The sequence below is a fragment of the Sycon ciliatum genome, chromosome 2 (assembly GCF_964019385.1).
Source record: "Sycon ciliatum chromosome 2, ocSycCili1.1, whole genome shotgun sequence".
NCBI classification, from domain to species: Eukaryota; Metazoa; Porifera; class Calcarea; order Leucosolenida; family Sycettidae; genus Sycon; species Sycon ciliatum.
In genome coordinates, this window is record NC_088644.1 from 329,110 (window position 1) to 350,000 (window position 20,891).

A 20,891-nucleotide genomic window follows, 5' to 3' on the forward strand; every position below is an offset into this window, starting at 1 on the left:
CAGTGATATATCGACTATTGTGATCAAATTTTCACTTCAAAACCACTCAATTGCATACATTTTGGATCGTTTATAGTAATTGATAGTACCTGCAGAAAACTCTGGGAAACTGAGATTTTGTAAATGCTGTGTACTAGGGTTACCGGGTGTTAGCGGCCGTCGTGAGTTCCCTTTGGGAACGGACACGATACTTCACTTTTTTTTTACTTTACTACAAGCAGTGTAGTCATGGAGTAGATGCAGATAATCATAGTGTTATTTTGCATTAACAAGTCTTGGTAAGGTATTTTACATGTCACTTATTTATACTGCAACATGGAAAAATGTGGGCACAAGTAAGTTATGCGATCGAGTCCACCAACTAAACCAGATTTTTGAACAGTCAGACGCGCACAATCTAGCACAAAACTGACAAGGAGTACTGGGACTTTCCACCGCATGAAAGTCAGCTTGAGCACTGCGCCATCGAGCCGAGCACAAACTACAAGGCTTCATGGAATGCTGGTCTGGTACAATAACGGGATAGCAATTTTTCTTGGCTCACCATCTGAGTTACTAATTTGATAATTATAGTGCATACCTGTGTTGTCTATGTCATCATCACTATTAAGTTGTAAAGTTATCACTTACATAGACTTAATGTACTCTTGGTACTACCCTGTCCATGCACTACAGTACTAGTCAGTAGTGATAATCATCTACTTGTATAGTGATCAGTTCACACTTTTTCAAATACCAACGCTATAGCCGATCTCTACCTGTACAAGTAACATGGCTTGGTGCCCCACAAACTCAGTCACCCCATTGGCCATTGATAAGACTTGCACGCATGATAAATCACATCACACGGAATCAGAGAGTGAGAATCACGAGAAAACAAGGTGCATTGCAGACGTACCACAGGAGATACTGAGAGCTAGTCCGCCAAACCATACACCACTATCGGCATAATAATTATGTAAATGGAACAGTAAGAGGTAAAGAACAAGAAATAAGAAAAGTCTACAAGGACCAGCGTGTAGCATTTCAAGTCGTTGAGACACAGGACTCCAGGATGTCATGCATGCCCGTGACTCCACACTTACCAGGATGTCATGTATGCCCGTCATACCACACTTACCAGGCTGACGAGGGACTACATGTACACATTAATGAAAGTATGGCGTATGTACACACTAATGAAAGTATGGCGTATGTACACAATAATTATGGTCTGAACAATGAAGTAAAACCCAACATTAGATCTATACACCCAGCACAGTATTTAAAAAAAAGGAGAGAGAGAGGAGAGAGAGGAGAGAGAGAGAGAGAGAGAGAGAGAGAGAGAGAGAGAGAGAGAGAGAGAGAGAGAGAGAGAGAGAGAGAGAGAGAGAGAGAGAGAGAGAGAGAGAGAGAGAGAGAGAGAGAGAGAGAGAGAGAGAGAGAGAGAGAGAGAGAGAGAGAGAGAGAGAGAGAGAGAGAGAGAGAGAGAGAGAGAGAGAGAGAGAGAGAGAGAGAGAGAGAGAGAGAGAGGAGAGAGAGAGAGGAGAAAGAGAGAGAGAGGAGAGAGAGAACACAGGAGGACCCAGTGTATGTCAGCATACTGCAACACTACGCCGGTGCATGCCATGTGTAAAGTGCTAACACTGGCTATACGGTAATTTACAGAGGAAGTCTGTACATATAGGCCTTAGGTATTTACATTCTAATGGTATATAATAGGGTTAGGGTATATCGATGACACAAGGACCTGTGTACCCATAGATGCACACATCCATGTGCATTTCAATGTAACTATATTATCCACGGCCACCGCATGATCCTAGACCTGCAGGATTGTGCTGCACGGCATGGTGTAACACGTTGTTGACTAGGCAGAGAACTAAGAGTATGTGTGGTCATGGCGAATCATCACAACGATCATGCATGTTATGTACACTGCATTCACCAGCACAAGAGGATGTGCATGCTCTGCATAAACCACACCCGGCTTTCAGCACTTGACTGCATACCTTTGCAATCGTTTATACCAGCCAGCATTGGGATTTGACGCTCAACCCAGCCACCATTGCTAATTGGCGTTCACTCACGCAATCAGAGCGGTGTTCAGTATTCAATGCGCGTGTCATTGTCACGGGACTACACGGGGGAGTGACCTCGTCCGCGACCACGGTAACCGTGATGCCCTCTACCCCTGCCACGTCCTCTACCCCGTCCTCCTCTACCTCCTCTTCCACGCCGATGAGGAGGGTACTGTCCAGACGGGTGCGCATTACCATGATAGGGACCTGATAACACACGTGCACATATACACACACGTGCACACACACACACACACACACACACACACACACACACACACACACACACACACACACGTGCACATACACACGCACGCGCACAGAGTGAGACATCCAGGCACACAGAGTGAGACATCCAGGCACACATATCAAGTCCTACTCGTCAAGCCCTTGCATGACCTAAACGATCAAGTTTCTCATGTTATATGTTATGTTACACTGTGATTCGAGGTATTTGGGGATGTGTATGCAAAGTGTCACTAAAAGCGCCATTTCGTTCTTATAAAAGCACAGATGACCGCGATTGGCCCACATGTTGTAGTCTTTTGGACGCTGAGTCGACTGGTTTTGGTCCGAAAAGGCTGCAATGCAGCGTTCGGCCCTTATTCCCAATCGAACACGGTTGAGCAAGCGGTCAAGTGCTCATACGTACACCAGTCGTCTGGTCACCGTGCCTGCAGGCTACAACTTTCACACCAAGGTTCAACTCAAAGGTTCAACTCGAGTGACAGGAACGCGCCCAAACAGGCTGCAGGTTGTAGTCTGCGGGCACGGTGACCAGGTGACTAGTGAACGCATGAGCACGTGTCCGCTTACTCAACCGTGTTCGATTGGGAATAAGGGCCGAACGCTGCATCGCAGCCTTTTCGGACCAAAGCCAGTCGACTCAGCCTTGTTTCAGACTCATTGGAGCCTGTCTTCATAGGTCATGGGATTGCCAAGGAAGCCATTCTTACAAATACAAGACAAACACGGCAAAAAAAACCAGCTAAGTACATACCGGATGGATAGGGTGCTCCCGGATATGATGCTCCAGGCGGATAAGGCATAGCTGGGTAAGGCGTCCCGGGATATTGTGCTCCTGGATATGGTGCTCCATGGTATGGTGCTCCAGGGTGACCATAGCCACCAGCAGCATTGAACGAGGCAGGATTATTACCAGCATGCGGGCCATATCCACCGTAAGCAGCTGCGCGTGCGTCGACATTAAAATCGTGTCTGGTGCCGAACTGTTCGTTGCCTTCTTCACAGTTGACGGTTACTCCCATCGCAGGATCACATGCAGAAGTAACATTGCCAGCTGGTGTAGTCTCTGCATGGCTGCTAACAGCACCGCTTGAGTTTGTCGAGTGACTAGTGTACACAATAGGTGTCTTGTCAACTGCAGGATACAAAAGGAACAAACTCAAAATTTACATTCTATCTTAGAATATTGATTTTTTTTAAACAATTGACTGCTGAGATAACAAAGAGGTTCCTTTAGCCAGCGGAGCTAGTGGTGAAACGAATATTCGAATATTCGAACATTCGTTCGGTTTGTCACATTCGAATATTCGTTAAGTCACATTCGAGTATTCGTTACGTCACTTCGAATGCAGTGCCTGTACATACATGGACGCCGAACACGGTGCAGTGCGTACAGCCTGCCGGTGACTTTGTACTGCATGTTCGCACATGTATGTCCATACTGGACTGCCAATGTTGTGCATAACATTTATGAACTTCGAAGTAGCCTTATGTGGCAGTATATTTTACGTGGCACAACCATTTGTCATACCTAATAATAATATTAGTATTGACAATATCCATCAAATGACTGAGCGGAGGGCATGTGATGTCATCTGTGTTACCAAAAGAATATTCGTTCATTCGTTCGTTAAGCTGAAGAATATTTCGACTAGTAGGTTTTGCCATTCATTTCACCTCCGCCAGCTACTATTCAAGTCACGTGATGGTTGTATTGTGCAAGAAACTAGGAAATGTTGCGACGAACTCTGTATACAACCTCCTTTGTGCCTGCTGCGTGTAATGCTGAGATAACAAATAGTTTTGCTCTGAGACAAATGTTCGCCGACCTGCACTGACCAGAAGCACATGCCAGGAAGGTGAGATTTTCTCTAGCAGCTGTTTACACTGCAAATTTGAGTTACTGTAACCCCCCAGTTTTAGCGACGAATATAGCGTCTTTATAGTATGAACTGAGATGTTAAGACTTCGGTGTAAATTGCAGAAGAAGGCGGCTGCTCCAAATGTTTGAGCTCACGCTTCCTGCCGACTAGTGACACTTGACTGACTCACGATCGCCATCTGGAGCACATGAGAGGAATGCCAGACCTTCCACTCGGCAAACCTGCAAGAAAGCACCACTCCCTGCTCAATACACAGTATTTCGGGGAATTCACCCCATATCAGCTGAGCTTGAGTAGGCCAATGAAATTGGTGCTTTCTTGTCGGTTCGCTGAGTGGATCATCTGGCGTTTTCATATTGTAGACGTAATAACGAGATTTATTTTAGCGATCAAAAAAATCCGTCGTACATGCAGCTGCACTCAAAGATTTCGGAAAACTGATTTGCAAGTCCTACTTTAGCAAAATTTGTCCCATTTGCTACATTCGCCAAGATTAGTGTGGCTAAGATGTGGGTGGTTGCAGTACACTTCTGTCAAAAATCAACTTTGGCTGCACCTGATACCAAACAACTACCATCCCCTTCCAAATAATTAGCCAAAAGTAACCGGCGTGCATCTCAAAGGTTGCCTCAAGGCACCCCACCCCGCCCTTGCTTCTGAGAGCCAACTCGGTCTCGCAGTGGCGCGAATGAAGCTAAGCGTTGTAGGAACCATACACGCATCAAAAACGCATAGCATGATTAATTCCAAAGCAAAGCAAGCCCACCACACTAGGCGAAACAAACTTGTTACCAAATCCTTGGATGGTCCGGTCCTTCTCCACCTTCAAAATTACTTCACTACTTTTCCTTCTCGTTGGGTTATTTTTTTCTCTTGCATTTGAGTTCCTTTCCAACCATTCGCCTCCTCTTACTTCTCACTGCATTGCACTTGCTTTTTGTGCAGCCCTACGGCCGCACTGCTTCGCAGTTTTCATAACCGTAACCCCCTTTCTCCCTTTTCAACTCCCTCAACTAATGAATATCAAATTTGAATTTGTTCAACTAAGGTGGCAGCCTGGTCATAAAATTCAAAAATAATAATTCAAAGTACCGTATTTCCGCAAATAAAAGACCGTCCTCGTATACAACGCCGTCCTCGTATACAACGCCGTCCTCGTATACAACGCCTTCCTCGAATACAAGGCCGGGGCAGGGGGCGATTGAAAAAATACAAGACCGTCTCCGATTAGAAGATCGGGCCTACTAAATGAGTCTTAACGACTGCGCATGCGCAGTGCGACGGCTGCCATTTCGTACAAAACTGCAACTACACGTGGCATGTGTGTGATTCCGCCATCACGCTCTGCCAGTCCTTGTAGCTGCCATTCTTTCGACCATGGCCAGCAAAAAGCGAAAGAAGTACTCTTGTGACTTCAAAATTTCTGCTGTGGATTTGGCAAAGAGGACGAGTATCACCAGCGCAGCGGAGAAGCTCAAGGTGACTCGGGCTATGATTCGGCAGTGGAAAAAAGATGAAACTTTGCTGAAAGATGCTGCTGGGCCAAAAAATAGAAGACCGGGGTCAAACTGGGTTGAAAGAATAAAAGACCGTCACTATTATAAGGCCGGGTTAGGACGAGTTTGAAGAAAATAGTAGACCGGCCCACTATTTGCGGAAATACGGTAGTCATTCTGCGGCCCAAACCCAGTTGAGACAGCTGTCTACATAGCAGTCAACATCTTCAACCATGGATCCATCGTTTTATAGGATTATTCTCTAAGCTGTGCAGGGTAATGTTGGACTTCATACCATTGAGGGCGTCAAGCAGATTGACCAGAAAGGGCTCTACCATCCAGGCAGAAAGTGCTCCAGCACAGAGAAACAAGCAAGGAAATTAACTTTTCATTTCGCTCAGGAGTTTTTCCAATGACGTGGAAGTCTGCTGTTGTCGTCCCAATACACAAAAAAGGCCCTCGCACAGATCCTGCTAACTACCGGCCTACTTCTCTTCTCCCAGCAATATTCAAGGTTTGCGAGCATGTATTCTATGAATCTTTGTATCACCATGTTTCCCCTGCTTTATCTGCCGCTCAGTCTGGCTTTTGCCGAAGGGACTCTACACACCTTCAATTGGCCCGCCGTGTGCAATATATGCAGACCAGCCGCGACGTGAAAGAACATGTTGGCCTGGTGTTCTTCAACTTGCCAAAAGCGCTCGACACTGTGTGGCACCGTGGACTCCTAGCCAAGCTAGAGTCATCATTCCTTGTACATGGTCCCGCCCTCCAGTGGTTGTCATCATACCTCTCCTGTCGTCGTCGAGTGTCTGGTACTTTGTCCGATCCATTGATTGTTCAGTCTCCACAAGGATCAATCATTGGCCCGCTTCTGTTTTTAACCTACGTTAATGATCTACCCCAACAAGTGTCCGGCGTCAGTCTGTTTGCAGATGACACTGCACTTATGTGCACAGACAGCTCATCCAACAGCCTTGCTATCTCGATGCAGCATGGCATTAGCACCATTGTACCCTGGATGGAGACATGGAAACTAAAGCCCAACCTCGCAAAAACCGAGGCAATGTACATCTCCCCTTCCCCTCCCGCGCAACCACTGCATTTTCCTGGTCATCTTACCCCCATCCTTATTGTGGACCAGCACAAGCACCTTGGGGTTATCATAGACAGCCAGCTCTCCTGGAGCCAACAAGTCAGTTCTGTATGCAAGCGAGCCAGCTCTGCTGTAGCTATTCTACAGCCCCACTGTCAATACCTACCTGATTGTTGCAGACAATTATTTTTGAAGGCCTATATCTTCCCCATATTCGACTATTGTGATACTGTTTGGTGTGGCCTGTCAAAACAGCTTCTTCAAAAGTTAGAAGTACATCAGCGCTTACTCTTAAAAATAATTTTTCGCAAAGACCCAACATTCTCATCTGAATCTCTCTATACTCTTGCTTCTTCACCCCCCCCCCCCCCCTTTTGTTGACCGACACCAGCAACATCTTTGCAGCCTCGTCCATAGAATACGTCTCGCGCAGGTTCCACGGCATATTCATGCATATAACTGGTTTTCTAGCAATGGCTCTACTCGTAATACGCTAACCCTACCACATGTCCGATCCTCCCTGTGCAGTCTATGAATCTGTGTTGAAAATTTGAGCTGAACCCCCTGAAGGATGACGGAATCAGGGCCAACAGTGTGGAATATAGTGGAATATAGCACTTTACAACTAGGCTGCCATTGCAGCAAGTGATCCAAAGGAGAGGGAGATACTAAAGAATCCACAAGGCAGACTCACCAATATTGTATGCAGCATCAGTAGTGGATGGTGTGTGTGACTTGACATCCGAGCTTGCCAATACAACATGTATAGTAGGATATTCGTACAGTACACAGCCGTCTAGGTTGCATCTCAAGCTAGAGGACAGCTCAAAACGGTAGAAGCTAGCGAGCAAGTAACAGATACACAGACATGCAACACACACACACGCACACACACACACACACACACACACACACACACACACACACACACACACACACACACACACACACACACACATACACACAGGTTAACAGACACACAGATACAGACGTAGACATACAGCCATGCAACACAGACAGTCACACGAGTCAAGTGACACACGCGTCAAGTGACACATGATTGTAGTGCAAGGACAATTCTACCCAGTTTGGGTAGCTGATAGAATGGCCGAGGTAAAGACAAAGAAGATAGCGAGAGTCCTGAACTGGCAGCTCTTTAGTTTTTTTTCTCTCAGTGGGATGGCACCATGATGAGTCCTACAAACATCAGTGACATCTCACTGCTCTCCCAAAGTATAACTCTGCTGTACACAGGGAGGGTCTAGGGCAGCATGCTGCCCGTAGAATGTATCCATCAGCCGTGGTATCAGCTGTGCCATTGTTAACCAGGGTGTCGAACTTCCAAGGATGGTTTCCTTGGAGACCGTGGAAGGTTGAGTGTGTGATGCTTCATGCACAGGTATTACCTTTTTAAACAACTGCCGTATCATGCATGCAGCCACACCAAATTGCTCCACTGAATTACGACTTTGTAGCAAAGCCAAATCCAGTCATCTTGATCACCATTTTACTCACATTACACGATAAATGCAGCGCTTCACAGAGCCACTAAAGCTTGTATACAGCAGTGCTGCTCAATGAAATCCAGTCGCGTCCCTCAAGGATGCGCCGGGCGTTGCGCAGCCCGAGACCAGCGAACACTGGGCTGCGAAAAGGTGCAAGGCGCAAACTTAAGTGACACGACTGGATTTCATTGAGCAGGACTGTAGTACTAGAGTTGAAAAGTCTTGAGAGGTTGAGGATTGACGAAAAAGCTGCGACGAACTTGGCCAGTTAACCCTTTACCATCCGTGCGTACTTGAATCGATCTCTAGAGATCGATGGACATGCATACACTAAAACATTCGTAACTCGATCGATTCTTGTCGGAATTTAAAGAACTAAGTATCTAGGAAGAAGCCGAAGAGCCCAGCTTTCCATTGCATCAATCGGTAAAGAGCTGCGATGTTGCATTCCACAGATATTTCGCTCGACATTTCAGCTACGGCAAAAGTCGAATTTCTTTCTGAGTGACTGACCTTGAGCGGGGATTTTTCCCCTCTCCTGACATGCTGAGTCACTTTGGCATGCTTTGAGTTTGAGCGCGTGGGCAGCATGAAAAGAAACTCAAGCAAAAAAATTGGAATGTTTACGATGAAGGAGTGAGAAATGGCTGGCGAGGAGAGAATTTCCTCGTATATCCAGCGATGGGGTGTATTTGAAGCTCCCTGGCGCTGGATATGTGATCTCGGTAGTGTCCTGTTTGAGCTCAATATACGCAGCTCGTGGAGAGCTTTCCAGAATGCCCAAGATTGTGAAAATTGGTTGATTAGAACCTAAGGTATTCTCAGAATAAGGTGAGAATTTTTGCATTTGGGACTGCTGGGGAAATTTGGTCGGATGGTAAAGGGTTAAAAATATAATTCGAAACAGTCTACAAGAACGCAGTGTGGAGTGGCGGAGTGTTTCAAATTAGGCTAAGGACTCTACAAGGCAACTATCTTACCAATTTGCATTAGCTGGTTGATTCTCGGCAGGCATAAATAATTGTACAGATGAAAGGCTACCATTACTGCCCTGATTGTAGGAGGTTAATCTGAGCACACACACATGTAGATTGTACAGTGGGTAACCGTGGGTAACAGTGGGTAACCGTGGGTAATTAATATCGGAGCAAGACACAAATCACAAAAATCACAAAATACTATAGGCAGCCTTTGCCGCTACAGTAGAGTACCGACTATCCTAACAGCAACTATCTGAACGACCAATTACCCTAAACGCCTCTTTGCATTGAATTGAAGCGACACACATGAGTTTTTGCCGATTTCACCCACCCATTCCAATAGTGCACAGGACCGACGTATGGCAACAAGTTGGAGTCAACATGCATCCCCAGCATAGTCAACATGCATCCCCAGCATAGTCAACATGCATCCCCAGCATAGTGATGGCTACATGTAAGATGGTACGACCGTACAGGGTTAAACAGTACTGATCAACAGTGAGACACTACATGTATTACATTTCCATGTCCAGCATAGTACATTGTACTGGGTACACACCAATCGTACACAATGACTTACCGGCATCTTAGAGTGGGCTCAGCCTGTTCACCACCAATGTATTTCTTTAGTGCATCTTCCAGGGTTGTCGCATCAGATACACTGGTTCAGACAAGCAAACACACACACACACACACACACATAATCAGAAAGTGTGTTCCATGCTTGCAGAGTGAGTTGCAGAGCGGAGACGATGCACTCACAGCAATGCTAAGTAGCTCTTACGCACACCGCATTGGCGGGGTTTGGACGGCACAACCGCTGGCAGGGCGTGGAGCACTAAGTGGAGGAACGTGGAGAACTGCCAATTCAGTGTGAAGATTGTGCACAGCACTTTGCACGGCCAGGGGATATGTCTCGTCACAAATGTCACCATGATCGTAATGATACTCAGCGGTAGTCTGGGGGGGGGGGGGGGGGGGGGGGACACGGCTGGGTACTGGCACATTGTGTGCAAGTGTATGCTTTTTTTGTTTTTTTTGTATGTATGCATGCGTGTGTGTGCGCGCGCATGTGTGTGTGTGTGTGTGTGTGTGTGTGTGTGTGTGTGTGTGTGTGTGTGTGTGTGTGTGTGTGTGTGTGTGTGTGTGTGACCAAAAAGTAGGGATTCACTGGCCAGAAAAAGCCACTTCATAGCTGTGTGGTGTAGACCAGGCTGAATAGTGGCGGTCAATTCTTCAGCCTTGCAAGCTGTTGAATGGTGCAATCCCAGCACAAGCTGCTATGGCTTCTGCTGTAGCATCGCTATCATCGCCTCCGGCGATGGGCGTCAAATGGTCAAATGGTCAAATGGTCAAATGGTCAAATGGTGTGTGTGTGTGTGTGTGTGTGTGTGTGTGTGTGCGTGCGTGCGTGCGTGCGTGCGTGTTGTGTGTGTGTGTGTGTGTGTGTGTGTGTGTGTGTGTGTGTGTGTGTGTGTGTGTGTGTGTGTGTGTGTGTGTGTGTGTGTGTGTGTGTGTGTGTGTGTGTGTGTGTGTGTGTGTGTGTGTGTGTGTGTGTGTGTGTGTGTGTGTGTGTGTGTGTGTGTGTGTGTGAATATCCAGTCCTCATAACTCATGTAAGAATGACTCTGCTTTGATAAAGTAGAGCCCCGCTCTGATAACTCTGCTAACTACTCACGAATCTGAGAAAACTGTATTGTCAGCCTGTGGAAAAATCCACTTCACAAACCATGTCAAACGATCACTCCTGCACAGGATAAGGAAGACAAATACCCATACACGCACATACACACACGCACACACACACACGCACACATACACACACACACACACACATACACACACAATAGTGAGATTCCGCTCTACATGAAACGTAGAGAAATCACGTAGAGAACAGGGGTCTGGGTTAGAAACTACGGCTCCGCGTGTTGGGTCCAGATTCGAAGCGGAGATGAGGCTCAGTACGTTGTGGCACACGCAAAGAAAATGCGCACGGATCTGCTGCGTGTCAATCAAATTAGTAAGAAAACTGCCAAATTTGGAAGGCGAAGTTGCCACTACACATTCCACATGATTTCTTTGCGTAAGTGTAGTGCAGAACAAGTTTCCTACTCAAGTATATGTTACGGGAACGTCACCAGGATTTCCTACCGAAGTATCTCCTAATTTGCTAAATCCTATATATAGGATTTTGGTCATATTTTTCAACTCAAAAAAGGGGGTGGCATGAGAATAGCAAAAAGTATGTGACCAATTCTTCCTTGCTAGGTCTTAGTAGATATCGAGAGTTGAATAAGATACAAGTAATTTTTTCAAACACTAACATCTCAGGCTCATCTCCTTGCCCAATATTAGGCCTGTCCCCTATTTTTCAAATCCTATATATAGGATTTGAGATTTTATTGGACCTTGTTTTATCCTTAAAACTGGTAGTTTCATGACTAGGCACCGGGGGATTATGCCGGCATAATTATTGGCATAATTTGATGGTTGAAAATTTGGAGCATAATTTGGCATCCTCTCGGAGGTAGGAGCATAACTACACGATTATACCACAGTTTTAGTATATAGGCTATACAATTGTGTACAATGCACCTGATCAGTGCTGGTGGTCTGCATGGCAAAGGGTTCGGAGGTCATGCAGATAGTGTTTTCAATGAAAAGCAGGGTAGAAATCATGGCAATGCATTATTGTATGCTCGAACTCGTCTTCTTCAAAGTTCTTTCTCACACTGACACAGTACATGTAGCAGAAGATGCGAGTGAATCAGCCTTCATCAGGTATCCCGGGCCGGACGAGATACATGTACATGTAGTGGCGGGTAGTCCGCAAAACTCCGTGTACATGTACATGTACATTACATTTGTACATTATGCATGTTACGAAGTCATGACCAGTCTGGATTTTAGCAGCCATGATATGACTGCAGGCTACGGATATTGCTCTAAATTGATGTATAGTTGATGTTCGGTCATGATGGAAGGAGACGTGGAGCTAGGGAGAGATGAGCTGATTATTCGCAGGGTGAGGCCCAGGGTGACATCGGATGGACGAGTATGATGATTACGAAGACAGTTGAACATGATAATTTTCAAAGGTAACTCAAACTAATTTGGCAATGAAATAATATTTTTACTGAAGTACAGGTGGAATCCTGATAATTCGAACCTCGAAATGCCAGGAAAAAACTTCTAATTAGCCGGACATTCTAATTATCCAAACATTCACCCACAACACAATATGTACCGGTATATCAAAATGCTCTCATGGTCACGCAGAGTTGCGCTATGGACCTTAGACACAGATTTCACGGATACTGAACTGACCGGCACAGCCTGCTCATGCAAACTGAACTGACCAGTACAGTGTACAGTGAACTTCGAATAACACTTTGCTAACTTCGAATTATCAGCACAAATCCCACACATTTTCTATGTAAGTGGAATCCGTGGAACTTCGAATTAACTGGATATGTCTGGTTAGAGGTTCGAATTATCAGAAAAAATTATGTGGGAATCGTATTGACAGAAATCGGTCCTGGAAAAACGTCTAATTAAGCGGGATGTTCGAATTAAGCCATATTCGAATTATCAGGATTCCACCTGTACAAAAGAAATCAAGTAATGAATAGAAGAAGTATTGTTTTCTCTTTTCCATGTTGACCTCTTACATGCATGGACACCTTGCCCTTGGTATGGGGATACTCATGTACATGTACATTTATTTTCTTGTACTTATGGCCACTTGCAGCTTGCAAGGACGAAAAAAGGAACAATTTCCCGAACTTTGAGGCTCCATAAGTACAACAAAGTGAATATATATCCCCGGGTGCCAAAGCATAATATGAGGATTTTACGAGCATAATGCGAGAATCCATGAAAGCATAATTCCTTGATTTCGCGAGCATAATCCGCCGGTGCCTATTCATGACGGCATGTGCGATATGTCGTCATGAAACCACCCCGTGCCACACCTGCAATGTTCTTCTGCACATTCACTGCTTCAGTCCTTTCCATGACAGCAGCTGAACAATTATGCTCAAATTTACAATTATTGCTGAAAATGGGTATTCATCAGAAATATTATCGCCCTATGAATCTAAAATGTAAACATTCATGCCTCAAACATATTTACAACTTCCATGAAAACCATTATGCCGTTATTATTGGTTGTGATGACTAATAACAACGGCATAAAAGGCACACCTTTTCAAATCCTATAATTATATAGGATTTTTGGCCAGCAAATTAAGAGATATGTTACGGGAACGTCACCAGGATTTCCAACTGAAGTATATGTTACGGGAACGTCACCAGGATTCTCCGCGTTGTGTCCCCGTAACGTACAGTACACCATCACCATTATCAGATGAAGAAAATTCTGATACTAATGAGAGTGATGTTGCCCCTGCATACGGCAGGAAAAGTTGAACAAATTCAACTCTTCCATTGCTTCCAAATCCGTACGGTAGTGCGGTTGCATTCCCGCTGCGGGTGTAAAAACTCGATACTGTCATGTTACGCTGGTATTCCTGTGGCTCCTCATGCCATGTCGAATGTCAACTAGGCTTCAGACACTCAGAAACTTCTGTAAATGTACTTGCTGTACTGGCGGGACTGGGTTAGCTTGAGACATGATTGAATACAGGGGAAAGTGCTCTTGGCAGAGACTGGTAATGCTCTTGGCAGACACTGGTCTAATACTGAAACGGTTCAGGCAAAGAACCAGTTTCGGAACTGCCAGCTGAAAAGAATCAGGCACCCGTTCAATCAAATTTCAAAATGAAATTCGAAAAATCTTGTTCTTGTACATGTACGTCTACTCATTCAAGATTTTGATTTTTGAATGCCATGACTGGTTTGCATGGTCCATGTTTGGCTACAGTAGTGTGTAAGCATGCAGTGATTGTACCGTGTGCACTGAGTCTTTGTGTTGTGTAGGGTGCACACAGTGCACCGTGTGCACTGAGTCTTTGTGTTGTGTAGGGTGCACACAGTGCACCGTGTGCACTGAGTCTTTGTGTTGTGTAGGGTGCACACTGTGCACCGTGTGCACTGAGTCTTTGTGTTGTTTAGGGTGCACACAGTGTACCGTGTGCACTGAGTCTTTGTGTTGTGCAGGGTGCACACAGTGCACCGTGTGCACTGAGTCTTTGTGTTGTGTAGGGTGCACACAGTGTACCGTGTGCACGGAGTCTTTGTGTTGTGTAGGGTGCACACAGTGTACCGTGTGCACTGAGTCTTTGTGTTGTGTAGGGTGCACACAGTGCACCGTGTGCACCGAGTCTTTGTGTTGTGTAGGGTGCACACAGTGTACCGTGTGCACTGAGTCTTTGTGTTGTGTAGGGTGCACACAGTGTACCGTGTGCACTGAGTCTTTGTGTTGTGTAGGGTGCACACAGTGTACCGTGTGCACTGAGTCTGTGCGGTGTGTGGTGAGCTCACTGTAAAGCTACAGTCAGCACACGGACATCGTACAAAAAACGTTGACATGCGCGCGCGTGCGCAACGGGTTTTGGTTGTAGTTTGATCATATCCTGTTTGTTGGAATGCACTCGCTTCGTGGAGAAAGTTGTTGCCTGTTGTTTCGAAAGTTGTTTCTCTTGCTGCTGGGGTAGTTTTTCGGAATGGATTCGCTTTCCAACCCTGAGGGGTCTGGTAGTTGTCCTGCTCGGCCTGCCCGGAGTCGCTCCAAGATTGGGGGTTTGTTCCGGCTTGTAGCGAAGGACAAGGCCGAGTGTTCCATCTGTAAGGAGCGACTGCATTATTCGTCCGGCTCAACATCAACCATGACAAAACATGTATGGGCCAAGCATCTGTCCAACGAGCCAGTAGCCGGGTTGAACGAGGAGTCGGCGTCCTCCAAACTCGGAATGAAGGAGCTAGATTCGCTCTGGTCTCAGAAATCCACCCCTGCCATGCCGCACAATAAATCAACGGAACTGGATCGGCTAATTGTCAACTGGATAGTGGAGGACCTCGGTTCTCTCGGCATCGTTAATGATGGTGATTTCCGACGATTGGTGGCAACAGTAGCGCCTGGCTATGCCATACCCAGTCGCATACACGGACAGAAGCTAGCTGCAAAGCTGTATACAGTTCTACTGACCAAACTGACTCACATGCTGGACGAGGAAGCTGTGCATGCAAGTGCTTACAACTGACTCATGGACATCAAAGGCAATGCACAGCTACACCACACTCACCGTCCACTTGATCAACAGCAAATGGAGGATGCAGCAAAACTATGCTGTCAAGACAGCATATTTCCCAGGTTCCCACATTGGAAAGAGGATTGTTCTGCTGGTACTCCAGTCGTTGGAGGCCTAGCTCAAAAGTCCAGTGTATTGTTCACGACGAGGTAGCTAACATGATACTGGCTGGCCGCATTCTTGGCAAGGACAATGTCCGGTAGAGTGAAGGATGTGCATTCTTGGCAAGGAAAATGTCCGGTAGAGTGAGGGATGTGCATTCTTGGCAAGGACAATGTCCGGCAGAGTGAGGGATGTGCTGCTCACAAGCTGCAAACATGCATTCGCCACAGAATAGGTGGTAGTCACAAAGTGGAGCAACTTTTGTTGCGGTGCAGGAAGCTTGTGGGCCACTTCCACCACTCCTCTCAAGACACCGAAGCTCTGAAGGAAAGAGCGCGTGGTATCTGATGTGAAAAAGAAGACTGGAGTGAACACGTGGAGAAATTCTGCAGCGCTTACCAACTGGTTCGAAGATGTCAGCGAAAAGAAGAAGCACCGTTTCTTGACATTTGTTGCGGCAGAATATAACCCTTCCATAACTGAGCAACTCATGATCAAGCCCTACAATTCGCATCGGACCTCACAGAAGTAATGATAGTGAAGTGGGAATAATCATGCATGCGAGAAAGTCACTCCTCTTCAGTAGTGATGGCAAGACCTGGATGAAACGGAACAAGGACAGCATATTCGATGTGACCATGGGCTCTTTTGACGGAGCAGAAGTGTGTGAGCTCGTAGGGTCATTCCTACTGAACCAGTTATCCAGATATTTCGCAAAAGGACACAATAGGGCTATACAGACACGACAGCCTCGCCCTATTAAAAAAACTCAACTGGCCCTGGCGCAGACCGAGCTCGCAAGGACGTCTCCGCGATGTTCAGCACGTATGACCTAAACATCATAGCCCAAACGAACCTGTCTGCAGTAGACTTTCAGGATGTAACGCTAGACCTGCCAGGTGGCAAGTACAAGCCATAGCGCAAACCAGGCGACACACCATTGTACGTCACCAGCAGCAACCACCCAGTCGTTATCCTGAGAAACAGATCTCCAGCTGTAGCCCGACGTGAGTCAGATATCTCCGTAGACAGTCACTCAATCTGCGGACAGAACTGTTTCGTCCGTAGACAGTCAGGTATTTACGGAAGCTGCACCGCTTTACAGGAGAGCACTGGCACCGAGCGGCTTACCAGATAATGTAATATACGTTGAAAAGAACGCACCCAGAAAGAACAGGAACAGAAAGCGCATAGTAGGGTTCAATCTGCCCTTTTCCAGGAACGTTCAGACGAACGTGGGAGCCGCATTCCTACGACTCGTCAAGCGGCACTTTTACAGAGGCTCGAGGCTGGCGAAACTGTTGAATTCGAATACGGTGAAGATAAGTTATCCCTGTATGCCCAACGTATCGGCATTCATCAGCGACCATAACAAGCGTATACCGGAACAGCCCAAGCCTGACCTACCCTGCAACTGCCGTGTCAAATCGAATTGTCCCTTTGGTGGCAAGTGTCAGGCAACAAATGTCGTTTACCAAGCGGAAGTCACTAAACAACGAAATCGAACACTACACACGGCTGTTCCCACTTGGCCATCTAACAATATGGCGGCTTTTGCGCCGTTTTTGACAAATCCCAACGGTATTTTATAATACGAAGCGAATTATTACATTTTCACATCAAAACCATGACGAACCGAATTTTTGTACTTGCTGACACGCGCGTCAGACGCGTCCTCGATCGCCTCGAAAATATTATGGTGAGGAAAGAGATTGAGCTGCGATGAGAACAAAGGAAACAATTATTTTGAGAGGAGAGAAAGCTAAAAGAGCTCGATGGAAGGCCGAGAATTTCAGATAGGCCAGCAAACAAGATGCAGAGATACACTAACTTTACTGCGAGGATTTCCTCTTCCTGCTGACTGGACGGAGCGACTCGTGTTGTGGGAGAGTTGCAATCAAATGCGTCTGTGCAACAGACTTGAGGCGCTCCAAGGGATTGCGGATGGCCTCGTGGTGTCTCCTTAGCTCGTTGAAGCGGGCGTGAATGCTCTCACTCCCTTGCTCTGCGAGGAGACCAAGACCAACGCCTCGCCGTCGGATGGACGGCACGACATGCACCTCCAACATGTGCAATTTCGGCGTGATGTGGCCGAGCTTTTTGCTGACGACGATATCTCGGCATGCAGTCATAAATGTCTCCACCAAGCCTTCTAGCTTGGATATGGTGGCCTCGTTCACAGGCCTGCAGTGGCTGAAGAGGGCAGTGCACTCGCCATACAGGGACATCAGGTGCTGGTAATCCTCATGAATTCGATTTGCCTCTGGGAGCAGCAGTGGCGCACGAGAAGCTACTGCAGATAAATGTGCTGGGGTTATTTCAGTTGTCACTGCTGGCTGAAGAGCTATGTGCACATGGTTGCCCACAAAAGCACCTCCATGGTATGCTTGCCTATCGATTCCATTGCGCTGGAAAACTGGCTCGATGCTTGCTCAACATGGCCCCTCACACTTTTTGTTCTGTTTTATTGCGGCCATGTGGTCGGTGAGTGACTGTCTCCACGCAAGCAATACAGTACGGCGTGCATCACCATTCTTCCACTGGTCTTGTAGGTGTTGTGTCACGCTCTCCACTGTGGCAGCAGGTATCAAGCTGAAAAAAGAGAACAATGTACTGGACTTGCTGCTGCACTACATGTAGTTGTTGGGTAACTGCAGAAATCTCCTCATCCGTTTTGCTGGCTTCATGCAGTGACGAAAGCTTTTCAAAGCTGCCAGCATCACCAGCTACTGCTGTAGCAGCAATGGCTCCAAGGATGACAGTGGCAGCAGGAACGCCTGCAGGAGCGACAGTGGCTGCAGGAACAGCTGCAGGGACGGCAGTGGCAGCAGGGACGGCAGTGGCAGCAGGAACGGCTGCAAGGACGGCTGCAGGGACGGCAGCAGGAACGGCTGCAGGGACGGCTGCAGGGACGGCAGCAGGAACAACTGCAGGGACGGCTGCAGGGATGGCAGTGGCAGCAGGAACGGCGGCAGTGGCAGCAGGAACGGCGGCAGTGGCAGCAGGAACGGCGGCAGTGGCAGCAGGAACGACGGCAGGGACGGCAGTGGCAGCAGAAACCGCGGCGATGTCTGCTGTAGTAGCAACGGTGGCAGGAACGGCGGTGTCTGCAGCAGCTGTTCTTCTGGCAAGCTCAATGTCGAGGGCTTTGAGCTCAGCCTGAAAAGCAGTCAGCATCCATGGGAAAATACCCAGATCCAGATGAAGAGCCGGGATTACAACATTCTCCTCGGGAATAGGTAAGATCACTGGACGTATGCTGTTGTTGTAGTTCTTTGCATTCTTTAGATTTGAGCCACTGTTCGTGAATCCAGTGAAATCGTTGTACAGAGTTTCTAGTGTTCTGCTGGTAGAATCGGCATCTGGGTTTAGGGCTGGTGGAATGTCCATATTCTTCTTCTGACATAGACAGTGTAAGCATGGTCGGTGCCACTGGACCCCGACAAACCATATGCTTTCGTTTGATATTCGTAGTCGCCAAAAAAAACAATTTGAACGACTTGTTCTTCTATGTTGCTGTTGTTTGCAGATCTCTGACCTCGTCACGATAGACTCCTAGCGCGGTTTCAAGGTTCGATGGCGTGTCTTGTGCCTCGAAGATGCAAATCGGGATAGTGTTGAGGAGTGAATTCGGCCGCTGCACATTCACGATCTGCAGGACAAACTTGAAAGATCCTCCGCCGTGATCACCACCGAGTTTGATCCACAGTGGACGGACCAGTTCGCAAGCAGTTGACAGAACAGGTCGCTTGGCTTTGCCAGTTCTGAAGCACGCAGGGTATGTTGGCAGGCTGGACACTGCGCACCGTTGGTTAATGTTTGGCATATGCATTTCGTGCAAAATACTCTAGAACAGCATGGTGACCGAACACCATTGCTCAGCATGCTGCGGCAGATCATGCATTGTACTGTGGCTGCTGCACTGCTGTCGGCAAATCTTGACATAGTCAAATTGCACTCTGCTTCATAATCAGGTGCAGATATGTCATGCGCCTCACTTTCAGGTATATCCATGCTATTGCTAGATGCATAGGGTTTACCGGGTGTTAGCGGCCGTCGTGAGTTCCCATCGGGAACGGACACGATAATTTACTTTTTACTTTTATTGCTAGATGCACATGCACTGCTACTGCTTGATGTCATTTTTGCTGCATGCTCCGCTTGCTGTTTTTATCCGTTTGCTTGGTCGGCCACCCTTCGATTTTTCTTGAAACTTGGTGCAGACTCTGCAAATCACACGTTCATGTCTTTTCTAACTAAATGTTACCCCTTGTCCACAACCACCGCCACTGGGATTGAACTTCTCTGTGCTCTGTGATCTCTTCAGCACTCTTTGGCAAAGAGCACAGATATATGTTGGGTGAATGGTAGGGTCGTCATTACAAACATCAATACTGAATACGTTTTTCATCGTTTCAGTGTAGTCAGACACTGGATATCTCGTCTGTTGGGAGCACGCAGTAAATTTTGCGCCTCCAACACGGCATAGATGCTGTAAATGCGCTGCATGGTGCTCCATGTCGTGCGATGCATCGCAGATGTGCATATCTCCCACTGGAAACAGAGAAAAGTAAAGGCCCATCGTATTTTTGATTTCACCATCGTATTCAAAAGAACTTGCGAAAATATAACGGACAACTACCCGAGGATGCGAGGAAAACCTCGAGTGGTGACTGAATAACTCCAGAAGACGTACCACGAGCGTGATGAAGGTAGCTAACAATATACTGACAGCAATTTCAGTCGATAATTCCACTGCACCAAAACAGAAAGCAACTTCCTTCTCCTTCGTCCGATCAAGGAATGTTTGGTACCAAAATGTTGCTGTGCGCGTCAGCTTTCCACTCCCGCGGATTTAGTAGCAAAAATGTGGGGCTAGCGGCGGTAAATCGCGGAAGAATGATAGCAACTCACCTTAATCTCAACGTAAAAATGATTAATCTTTGATTTTTTGCAAAAATCAGCGGGTACCCCCCGCCATGTTAGATGGCCAAAAATCGCTGGCTGAAACAGCCGTGTACATCGGATCAACAGAACCAGCATTTAAAATAACACCAATTTAACAACCACACATCATCTTTGCGCCTCCCTGCGCCTCCCAAAGTACGAGAATGCCACCAAACTTTCGAAATACACGTGGAAAATGAAAGAAAAAGGCAAGCAGACATCTATCGGATGGTCCATCAAGAAGAGAAGTCTAGCCTACAGCAACATCAGCAAGAGATGCAACCTCTGCCTGGAAGAAAAGCGGCAGATCATCACCGCGGACAAGACAACGCTGCTGAACAAAAGGAGTAAACTTGTATCATTG

The 20,891-nt window shown here is 46.8% G+C and overlaps 1 protein-coding gene across 1 annotated transcript in view; it reads right to left on the reverse strand.

Annotated features, from left to right (window-relative positions):
* Positions 1–830: 830 nt before the first annotated feature.
* LOC135808158 (uncharacterized) overlaps positions 831–20,891 on the reverse strand; it is a 25,257-nt gene continuing 5,196 nt past the window's right edge. Inside the window, exons 6-11 of the mRNA XM_065321305.1 lie at positions 10,945–11,013; positions 9,847–9,927; positions 9,267–9,356; positions 7,476–7,621; positions 3,061–3,441; positions 831–2,267 (exon numbers count right to left, since the gene is read on the reverse strand). Of these exons, the coding sequence (XP_065177377.1) occupies positions 2,119–2,267; positions 3,061–3,441; positions 7,476–7,621; positions 9,267–9,356; positions 9,847–9,927; positions 10,945–11,013 (916 nt within the window). The 3' untranslated portion in view covers positions 831–2,118. The remainder of the gene's footprint in view (positions 2,268–3,060; positions 3,442–7,475; positions 7,622–9,266; positions 9,357–9,846; positions 9,928–10,944; positions 11,014–20,891) is intronic.